This window comes from Battus philenor, unplaced genomic scaffold, assembly GCF_028537555.1.
Source record: "Battus philenor isolate CCGP_79_NKW_IND1 unplaced genomic scaffold, ilBatPhil1.0.hap1 SCAF_13, whole genome shotgun sequence".
Lineage (NCBI taxonomy): Eukaryota > Metazoa > Arthropoda > Insecta > Lepidoptera > Papilionidae > Battus > Battus philenor.
The window spans coordinates 2,352,127-2,364,457 of NW_027181675.1; the positions used below are offsets into that span (position 1 = coordinate 2,352,127).

Consider the following 12,331-nt stretch of genomic DNA (forward strand, 5'->3'; position numbering starts at 1 on the left):
ACAGAATAATACGTATTATTGATAACCTAATAATGCATTTAATTCAAAAGAATTTCCATTTTTTTTAAATTTCATACTGATTTTATTCATTTCTGGAAAAAATATTTAAATAACAAATTTGAAATCGCGTTCAGATATATTTAAAATTTCGCAATACTTCGCTTTGAAATTATTCTTATTGATTTATATTTTCATTTTGCATTCGTCAACATAAATTGAAAAAAAAAATATTTTTCATTTTGATCATGTTTATCCAAAAAGTGACATGAACATTTATTTTATTTTTTGTGATGGATCGAAATCTGGCAGTATCAAGATTTTTGGAACAAATAGTGAATGAATTTTTAATGATCATTTAATATATTTCATTTCAAATAAGAGAGTTATTATTTTGAATAAACACCTCCTTCTACATACCTCTAAATGTATATGCTTAAACATTATCAGTTAAGTCGCATGTTCATAGTTAGTTTAAATGCTAATTTAAAATCACACGCCCCTCAGATCAGTGTAAATTCTTAGTGAGTGCTATTCGATTTGGTTTTATTGTTCAACCTCGCACTAAATTACGGTCGTAAAACTTTATAGTAAGCACAGGGGGAACAAACCTAAAACGATCTGGCTGTTGCAATTACTTCTCAATTTTCCATTTTTAAATCGACTTCATAATTATTTCGTCATACATCGCATAGTTTCTGAAGATTCTACTCTGTTAGTCCTGAAGACTTTTACAGCTTCATCGGAATTAAGTTCACGAAACGGAAATGCCTGTGAACGTACAAAAACTTTACTGGAGAGATGTATTCCACGATGACGTTTACACAAATACATCCGCTCTACACGTACGTGTATGTGTATAGTGTTATGTACGGGAGTGCGGCTTGGGATGGTAGCAAAGACCAGTGTACAATCTAAGGTAGGATATTGATCCTCCCTCGGATCGCCTTCGCTTTTTGCGGAGACAGGGGCGGGAAGCCGCCCACAGAAACGAATCTGATTGTACATTATGATGATTTTATAGCAACGCACACGTGGAAAAACACGTGTACTGGATTTCAAATAACACGAGTTAGTACAGCTGTACCCAATTTTATGTAGAACATACACGAACTTAAATTTACTTAAGTTTTCTTTCTTATTTATAAAATAATTACTTGAATTACACTGGTTACAAGCCGCTTAAAAACGATCCTTTTGAAAATCTACAGAATAGGTTTTTATCATCTATTGAGTTTCTTGCGATTGTAATGACGATGATGATATAAAATTAGTTTCAAAAGTTAAATATAATTTACCATAGTGGATTAAGGATTTTTTTCTTTTCATTGGAAGAAATTGGCCTGAAAATTAAAGAACTAGTGTAATAAAAACACAATTTATTCGTTAGCTTTACAAGAAGTTAAGCTGTAGAATAACGACGGAGTAGGTGGCAACCGCAGATAGGAAGAACAGAGGCAATCGAGCGTTTGCCGCAAACAAGCCAAGAGCGTTCATTGCCTGTTGAGCGCGCTGACTCTCTCGCCGCAGCTGCCGGCACGTGGCACGAGCGCAATCTGCAGTGAATGCTAAGCGTCATACATCATGTTATATACTTCTTATAAAAGCGAAGTAAACAGTGATAAATTATAAGATGATGAAATTATGATATTATGATCTCTGAAATAATAATATTCCAGAGTATTCCTGCATACACTAAAATAGATCGTTAAAACACTATTCAAAAGTTAAATTTGATAAAGCAGTGAAAGGGATTTTTATATTAAATTGTTTTAATTAATAATATTTCTAAATATAATAAAATCAAAAATAGTGACATTAAATTTCTAAATAAATATATTATTTCTTTTTTATTTGTAGATTTACAGCTAAAATTAATAGGTATTATTAACGGTGTTATACAGTGACTTTGGTTATGGTATTAAGTTCATTTTCGGTACCCATGCCTAGCCCCTAGGTGTGATGATGTATGAATTATGGTTCAAAATTTTTATTTAACGATGATCCATATAATAGAGATATTTTCTTTGATATTTAGAAAATTCTCTCACCGGACAAATTATCCATTTTTGTTATCATCACGCACATATTGCTAGCGTTTTTTAAAGCAATGTACGCACATTCGCACTCCTAGTATGTAAATATTAGCAAAACTTTACTTTTGAAAGACTACATGACGCATAATACAAGAATAATGTTAATATTCTCTAACTGTAAAGAAAGATTTTATTTTATGACATATATATTTATTGATCAAATCGAACCATGAATCGTATACAAACCTCAATTACTATTTGAATATTCATTATACATTGCAGAAATATTATAATCACATAGTAAATAATAAAAAGAAATATTTAACTTTTCAAAAAATAAATTTTGTAAAGCTTGGGTTGCCTGGATTATTTGGTAAATTAAAAGTAAAAATAGAAAAAGCAGGATTTAGGATAAGAAAAAATTTTTTATATAAAATTAAATATAATTTATGATAAATATATTAAAAATCATATTATAGAATGCAATTAATAAAATTTAGTATATCTGTGGTCTTTACTTCATATCATTTAATATTAATACATATTATAAATAACTTTAAAATGATATTTTAAGTTATAATTAGCTTTGTTAAACTTTAAATAAATAATTTTAAATCTTACTGGAAGTGCAATAATTTTTTCACGTAAATAATAAGCATCGACAATTGTGATATATCCGTTCAGCATCGTCCGCCATTTTGAATTTTGTACAGTCTCATCTTTGCACGACCTTGAATCGAATTTCAATTGATAAGTCCATGCAATAATTTCCTTCGATACCAATTATGTTATAAGAGCTGCGTATATGAAAGAATAATCTAAAGGAATTGTAATAATTACTGACATTATTACTATAGAGTATGGAGTTATTGTATTAGCAATTTGTAAATAAGAGGTGATCGAATAAGATATCCAATTTCTGACTACAACTCCTCGTTCAGCATATCTATTGATATAATTTATGTTTCTCGACAATTGTAACTTTGTTAATAATTCCACGTTTATTACACTTTGTATAACAGTTACTATTTTATTAGCAAATATAGCCGGTTGTAAATAATAAATGTTGAAAATAAAGAATATTTATCAAGTAATAGCTATAAATTATATCATTTTGTATAATAAAATTAAAAGAAGTATAATTGTATGCGAGAAAAATAAATGTTGTAAATATACACATAATAATGTTAGTTCTTGAACTATTTGGTGTTGCGAAATTGTAACTAATGGGATAATCGGGACAAAGAGTTAAATATTGCGCGATGATAAATAGAAAAATAACTTTTTGAGTATCAAATATTATATGATTATTCAACACGTAATCAAAATTTTTTGGTTTTATATAAACCTTATTATTTTATAATTAAAATTAATTGTATACGAAACTTTCTTCGTCCTTATCCTCTACATAAATGAAAGTCGTTGAGTTGTTTCATTACTGACATTTAATTCATTAAAACAGTAGTTCTTGTGTCGATTGCTTGTAATTAAGTAAATGCTTTTAACCGATTAGTGCTATGAAGTAAGCAATACATTTGTAGGGGCAACATTTTGTCATCGTCAACGGCGTAACAAAAAGGAGAATTCCACAGAAATATAATTTCGTATTTACATCGGTATTATGGCAGCAACATTACGTCATCGTCAGCGACGCATCTAAACAGGTAATTCGACAGAAATATAATTCTTTATTCACATCGGTTTTATGGCAGCAACATTACGTCATCGTCAGCGACGCATCGAAGCAGGGAATTCCACAGAAATATAATTCTTTATTTACATCAGTATTATGGCAGCAACATTAAGTCATCGCCAGCGACGCATCGAAACAGGGAATTCTACAGAAATATATTTCTTTATTTACATCGGTATTATAGCAGCAACATTACATCGTCGTCAGCGATGCATCGAAAAGAGGAATTTCACAAAATTATAATTCTTTATTCACATCGGTATTATGGCAGCTACATTACGTCATCGTCAGCGACGCATCAAAAAGGGGAATTCCACAGAAATATAATTCTTTATTTACCTCGGTATTATGGCAGCAACATTACGTCATCGTCAGCGGCGCATCGAAACAGGAAATTTCACAGAAATATAATTTTTTATTTACATCGGTATTATGGCAGCAATATTACGTCATCGGCAGCGGCGCATCGAAAAGAGGAATTGCACAAAATTATAATTCTTTATTTACATCGGTGCTATGGCAGCAACATTACGTCATGGTCAGCGGCGCATTGAAAAGAGGAATTTCACACAAAATTGTTTACTTATGTCGATATAAATATGGGCGAAGCTCTAATAACACACTTCTTATTCGGGCTTTCTGTTGTTAATACCTCAAGACCAACTAACCCTAAGAAGAATTCCGCACATTTATATACAAATAACTTTTTTTATATATAATCTTAGACTTTCTAGTTATATTCACCCGCGTCATAAGCAGTAATGAGCATTAGTCTGCAAGATTTTTTGAATGAACCAGGTATCATCCCCAGTGATACCCGCAACTACAATATTTATTTATCTATTTTACTTATTTTTACTTAAAGACTTGCTAAAATAAAATCAAACATTAAAAATATACCTAATAATAAAAAAAGTGGCGGTTTTACCCAAAATATACACAAAAATAAAGTGTTCATTGTAATGCTTAAGACGGTAAAGGAAAAATTCCATTATATATTGGGTTGTTCGGAAAGTAATTTCGTTTTTTTGTGGTGAAAATGAAAGGCGATCTTCGTATGAGTAAATATTTAATAAAATTATATATTGGCAATTCTGATCCAACACCTTTTGCTATCTTTCTAGTAGTAGCATGATGTCACATTCATAAAATTTTTCGTCTTTGCTGGCAAAAAACTATTCCAGGTGATTTTTGAGATGTTCATTTGAGGTAAAGGTTTTACCGTCCAAAAATTTTGCAGTGACCGCAACAAATAACAATACGAAGGGGCCAGGTCTGGAGAATATGGTGGATGTGGTTAAATCGAAGCTGTAAAAGCTTTTGGTGAGTGACCAAACTCTCTGTGAGGATGTGAGGAACCCATATATCGAGCTTCGACGTTAAACCTAGGCCCTTCAGGTGGTTATAAACAATTGAATTCGATAAATGTAACCACTCACCGATCTCTCGTGTTGTTATTCGCCAACTTTACTGTCGCGTCTTTATCGGCTTCCACCGGCCTTCCAGAACGTGGCGCATCATCGATATCAAAATTGCCAGATGGAAATTTTGCAAACCAGTTTTGCCACTGGTGCATTGTCAACACATTTTCTCCATACACATTGGTAAATTTCTTCCTGTCTTGAACAGCATTTATACCTTTTCTATAGTAAAAAAGTAAATTTAAAAGAGCACCGACCAAAACTACTGCATATAATCACTTGAACTTATTCACACACAAGCCATGCTATATCAGCTGTCAAAACATATAATTACAATGCGACATAAGTGTGAAGTTAGCTGTGAAAAATACAATTAAATCCGCTGTAGGAAAAAAACAAAATTACTTTCCAAGCAATCTAACAATAATGTGTTTCCGTTCAATTCACGTGAATTTTTGATACGCTTTAGTGGTTTTAAGCATAGCCATAATATTCTAGCCAAGGTTTGTACAGTTAAGAATTGTAATATACATATTTATTTTTAAAAATGGAAGCTCTTTACCCCTTATGCGAGTTCAATTTCATAAAATACGTTCTTAGGTGACCTCTAACCGATAAAACTAATATTTCTACCAAAACTCATGTATCTAAGCCTTTCAGATATCGTGATGATATAATGCTGGAGAAATAATCCAACGGAACATAAGTAAAAAAAAAAGTTTTTTTTTTTCGAAAATACTGTTTATTGTACGCCTTTTCGATATGTAACTTTATCTATTCTATTTTCAAGTGCTAATAAATAATTTTGCTTTTTCAACACGGTAATTTGTCTAACAGAATTTGACCTATGGAAAAAAAAATGAAATGAACTAAGTAAATTAAATTTCGTGTTATAACGTATCCAAATGTGATAAGTATTCGTTTAAGTTTAAAAAGAAATAACGTGGAAGGTGTCGACGTCAATTGCTACAATTTTAATGATAAAAACAATATTTGGCTAAAGTATAGTTAAAATACGATTTTAAATCAATCAATTGTTTATTGCTTCATCATAACTAACATCATCACTCTAGTTGAAGGAAGTTCATTGTATATGCGTATAGGTGAAAGTTATTTAACACCCGAGTACTTTGGAAACGAAGATGGTTGTCAAAAATGATCAAAAAAGGTGTATTCATGTTTATACAAAGATTATTTGCAATTTACACGAACCTAATGCAACGGCAGCGACCATAAAGTGATGTGTTTGAATTTCGAACGCCCAAGAAAGATTTAACATAAAAGTATTGTGGCCGCTGTGCAAAGTAATACAGTGCTTGAGTTTTACAATTGCTTGGTATATTCAATAAGATTTCTAATAAGATGGGCTAGAAGCATCCTGTATTCATTTTGAAGGTGGGGACGCCCATGCTGCGCTTACCGGTCCGTCGTCTGTACTTCAGAATCTTAAAATCCCATAGATCTGTTATGAGCACTATATGGTCTGCCTGTTGTCACTTCTCAGTTTACTTCATTCATCTACGGATGTCCTCACCCCTAATCCGATTCGTTTAAGAAATCTCGTGGCTCGTAGAGCGAATCTGAATTTACCAATGACGCACGAAGAGACCACAGTTCAGTGATATGTTTATTGGTCGGATAAATTTACCATTTAACAGGCAAATGTTTAATAAAGCGCAGATTATTGATAAATAATAAAATAGTTTATTAGTAGTAAATAGTAGATATATGTATATATATAGTTATATATATGTATATATGTGTATAAATATATATATATATATATATATATATATATATATATATATATATATATATATAACTTAGGAGTCTTCAAGGCAAGAGTGAATAGGTTTCGTTCGTAGACCATGTCATCGCTTAAGATCAGGCGAGACATAGTTCAAATGCTTCGTCTGTAAAGGATACAAAAACTATGTTAATTTTATCTAGTTTATTTACTTTATAATGTAAATAAAAATGACGGTGAATGTTAGCAAGAAAACAAACAAACCGTGTAAAAAGTGCATTATTTAAAAGCATTGTAATTTTCGCACACAAGGTGACAAGACACGCCCAAGCAAGAGGGCGCCCCGAATAGCAACTGCCAGGAGGCAGAAGAAAGAAGAACAACACAACACAACAAGACACTGACGATGACTCCAGCACCATCATCGAAGGAGAAAAGAAGCAGCAACACAGCAATTCTCTCGCAGCGCACCAAAGCGCCGGGAGGCGACGAATAGTATAGCGAAATTAAAAGCCTCACAAGGCTAACAACGGAAAATAAATAATGAATCTAATAGCAATGGTAATCATCAATCATTTATTTAACACACAACTTGAGTGTCCTCGGACCTTTCGCAGGCCATGTTATTTTGTTTAAAAATAAATCTAAGCTAACTATTATTTCTATGTATTTATATTTCCTGCTCAAGTTGTATAGAATCAAAGAATTTTCAATCTAAATTTATTAACGACTTGGGACGCATTTGGAGCCGGCAGAGAAGTTAACGAAGTAGGTCGGAACCGATTTCATTTAAAGCATCTCGTTGACCGATCCCCCGTTTTGTTGTAATGTGCACGCTCACTATTCAATTTGAAGATCTTTAGATTAAACATAAAGATATTGTATCTATTGTTTCGGATTTCTTTTCATTGATGAAGCTTTCAAGTATAATTTGTTTTTATTCATAGTGAAATATATCGGAGTTACAGAAAAGGCAATGTTAGAATTTTCTGTTTGAAATTAAATTACTAGTGAAAAGATCGAGAGGAGTGGCTTTCCGCCTATGTTGTCTGTCCATCCAGTGGGTAGCCATGCCGCAACGGCTATAGCTTACATGGGCACAAAATCGGTTATAGTGGCGGATTTTATCCCAAAGGGCATTTCACGGTCGAAAAGAAGAAAAAAAATCGACTATTTCTTACGTCACGTATGCTATGTTTCCATAAATTAAGACACACATTGACATATACCTTATTTTTAATAATAACTAATAATGAAATATTATTTAATTATAATAAATAGTAATTATAATTTTGATGTATTTTTCTTGCTATATAATTAACAGCAAATTAGCTATATAAAGGGTGAATCTTTTAAAGGTTATACAGCCATAATTATTCATACTGTATAAATAGATAAATCTATAATCTACTATCTATTATATTACAATATGAGTACATCTCAAAAGGTTTTTACATATTGTAATATTAACACAATATAGCACAGTGTTTCCCTACGTGGAGTACAAAAGGGGCAATTTGATATTTAAAGGGGGCATTTTGAAAATTGGGTCGATATGAGTTTAATTCTTTCAATCCACTTTAAATGTAATGCTACTTTTCGGTGCCATATTTAACATTAAAATATATTTTTTTAATAATTGTGTGTTATAACGGCGCATAAGAATTTTAGAAAGGCTGAAGGGCATGTAACAAATAAATTTGGGAAACACTGGTACAGTTTAAAGCATGGATGCACAGACCGCGGCCCGCCGGTCGAATACTGGTGGCCCGCCGACAGCAAAAATAATACTCTCGTACATTCGAAAAATATTGAATTCTATTCCAGAATAAAACCAAAAAAAAATGTTCGAAAAGTAATTTGAATCTCGCGCGCGCGCTATTTAAATCTAGCGCCCAAAAATGCTCAGTCTAGTAACATGGCTCGCGTAAAGAAATTGAAATATTTCCGATGGAAAAGCAAAGGTATGTCCCGGAACTTAGAAATCCTGATTGGTTGTGTGATTTGGCTTTTTTAGTTGACATAACAAATCATTTTAATGTCGTGAACATACAGCTTCAAGGCAAAAATCAAGTGATATCCCAGCTCAACGCTCAAGTATCAGTCTTTTAATACAAGCTGACACCATTCAGATCACAATTGAATTCTGGAAATTACAATCATTTTTCGAATTATGAGAAAATGGCTGAAAAATTCAACAAAACTGCAATTCATTTCAGTTATGTAGAAAAGATAGATATTTTGATTCAATCTTTTCAAGACAGATTTTCGGAGTTTAAAAAAGTAAAACTTCTGTTGGACATATTCAGCAATCCTTTCACTATTTCAGTTGAAAATGCGCCAGAGTCAATGCAGTTAGAAATTATCGACATTGAAAACGACTAAGATTTACGCAACAAATTCAACGAAGGAGACTTGCTGAACTTTTGCCGCTGCATTGATAAAAATATGTACGAAGAGTTGTGCATAAACGCTCTGAAATGTGCCAGCTTATTTAGTTCTACCTATATATGTGAACAAACTTTTTCAATACTAAATAATAATAAAACAAAAAATCGTAACCGCCTTGCAAATGAAAGGTTGGAAGCAGTTTTACGTGTTGATACAAGTAAATTTGAGCCAAATACAAAAAAGACGCCACGCTTCAAATTAATAAATTCTTTTTCAATTTTATTAAATTATTATCAATTCTTTATTGTCTTTAATTACCTATACTTCTAGCGGCCGGCCCGCCATCAGTTCATGATTTGCTCAAACTTTTTTGTGTCGCAGACCCCTTGTCATGTTTTTCCGTGTTGGGTAGACCCCCTACTTACCTGATATTGATTTCCTGTAAATTTCGAACAGTAGTGAAGTTTAGTGTTAAAAACTTAAATTAAAAACACATGTTAATTTATACATTTATTAATTGAATTTAAATTAAAACTACTTAAAATACAATTTTGTATCTGTTATGTAAAATATACGTAACATTAAAAAAAATTTTTTTCGCCGACGCCGACCCTTTGCAGATTGTCATAGACTCCTAGAGGTCGATATAGACCACTTTGGGAATCACTGGTTTAAAGGAACACTATACTGTGATAATGGTGTGATAAATTTATAATTATAAAAATTTTTATTAAGAAATAAACGAATCCACTAATGTAATAAATTTTATAGAAACACTTTATTTTTACGTAAGCTTACACATTTTCATCTAAGCTTGCAGACCAGTGGTTAAACGAAAAGTCGCCGAAGGACGACAGTTAACTTTAATACGGTTTGTCAGGCTTTTAACCAACGTAATATGAACGTAACATGAACTTATTTTAGAAAATATTTAAAGTGAAAATTTAGTAGCCATCTTTGCATAGTTATTTTTAACTGCTTTTAATGATTTTAATTACTTTATTCCGCTATTCTGGCAACTTGAATTAAAAAAATATTAGACCATTCTATGAATTATATTTTTATATGAGCCCTATATTTGAAAATCTCTCATTCATCCCTTGTTATGGTTTATAGGAACTTTTTAAAAAAAAAATTCATCTAACGTCTTTGTTTCAAATCACATCTTTTATCCGTCTAAATCTCCTACATTCTTTTCTCCTTTATTCATCAAAAACTCTTCCACTCTTTTTCTTATTTTATCTCCTTCCATCCATCGCCTAGCCTCCATCGCCTTATTTCAGAAATATTGCCCGATAAATTAGATTTATTTTGTTTTTATTTGTTTTTTTATTTGTGTCCTTTTCTTTATGTACTATATTTAATAGCAGCAAGCAAAGCGGAGTAATTAACAGGCTTTAATCTTTAGATAATATCTTGTCTATTTTCCTTCCTAAAAACTATTTAGGTTCTCAAAAACTTAGCTAATTTTTTTGTTTTAATTTTTAGGTTTGCTGCCGTTCAACCTATAGACGCCTACTGCATTACCCAAATATATCTATGGAGATATATACCATAATCGCCACGTTCGGCAGGTGGGTTGGCTTGACAGATTTGATCAGTGTGATATTATGGGAGGCCTAGGACGCTGCTGCCTGAAACTTTGTTTGTGAGCAGTGGTAATGTTGTATAATTAATTCACAAAGTGAAAATCAAATAAGATTGTACTCCGGGGATTGAACCCGCAACCTACTAGAAAATCTCTGTCTTCTACGGCTGGGCTATCATTACTTGCTATCATTTTTTGGTTAGTGTAGAATGAAAGAATAAAATATTATCAAAATCAGGCTTTTCCTGATGGTGGAAGGTTGTGTCAGATTTTTTATATACAAGGTTATTGGTTATAGGTGTAATAGTTTTATAAGGGATGGATGTAGAGCTTATTTGCTGTAAATTAATATACATCCTGTACAACAATTGTTTTAGAAAAATTAATGTTCATCATTATTTATTATTTATTTCTACAGACTTTGTATTTCCAGAAGTTATTAGCCTGATATTGAAAATATGTGTAAAAGTTTTTTTACTTACAAGTGAGTTACACATTTCTCCCTTTATATTTTTTATAATTACAACTAATAAACCCGTATAGTTTTAGTCTAAAAATAAAATAGGCATATTGTTTTAAAAATCGACATTTATTTCATAAGTACTTTATCAAACTTCATAAGAAATTAAACTGCAGAAGCACGATGGTGTAGGTTGCAACAACGGACAGGATGCGCAGAGGCAAGCGTGCATTCACGGTGAAAAGACCGCACGCGCTTACTGCTCGCCGCGCTCGACTGCCTTCTCGCCGCAGCTGCTGGCACGCAGCACGAGCGAACTCTGCAGCGAGCGTTAAGCGTCATTTTTTCGTCAGTTCATTCTTTAAGTTTAATAAACTACGAAGTATTTAATAAATTTAGATTAGTCCATAATTTATATTATGTAGTACACTACATGTAGATCGTAATCATTTAAAATTAATCGTTTATTATATTTCCTTAACTTCAATTGTAATAAAAATCATTGATTGACAAAACATTCTGGACTAGACACAGTCTGCCGCGCATAGTTAAAGATGCACGAAAGAAGACCGCAAAAATAAAATTGCTTATTAAAAAAATAATTATTAGAAAATAAATATCCCTATGCCAAAAATAAGTTAGGGGCACAAGCGCGTTCGAGTGAAGAATAGCTTGTATCGCATAGGAGGAAAATGTTGTTAAATTGCGTTATATAAATAGGGCCTCGTATAAAAATGAAGGTGTCAGACGAGGTATCGTGAGTTCATAGTTCACTTTTGTTTTATATACTAAAGCGAGTTTCATAAAATTTGTAATTTATTACAAGATTTAAAAAAAATTAACTCACCGGACTGATTACCCTCCAAATGTATCAGCACACATCTAGCTTGTGCGTTTTTTAAAGCCATATGTGCACTTTCACACTCGTACCCTATTAATATTAGCAAAAATGCACTTTTTAAAGTCCACATGATGCCTAATACAAGAATGATATTCAT

At 32.0% G+C, this 12,331-nt stretch overlaps 1 protein-coding gene and 1 pseudogene across 1 annotated transcript; both read right to left on the reverse strand.

The window, feature by feature from the left end:
* Positions 1–1,389: 1,389 nt before the first annotated feature.
* On the reverse strand, positions 1,390–5,302 carry LOC137933441 (uncharacterized; annotated as a pseudogene).
* Positions 5,303–11,488: 6,186 nt separating this feature from the next.
* LOC137933442 (uncharacterized) lies at positions 11,489–12,331 on the reverse strand. The gene is made up of 2 exons (XM_068777394.1): positions 12,181–12,331; positions 11,489–11,652 (listed from the first exon to the last, which is right to left on the reverse strand). The coding sequence occupies exons 1-2, from the start codon at positions 12,329–12,331 to the stop codon at positions 11,489–11,491; spliced, it is 315 nt and encodes a 104-aa protein (XP_068633495.1).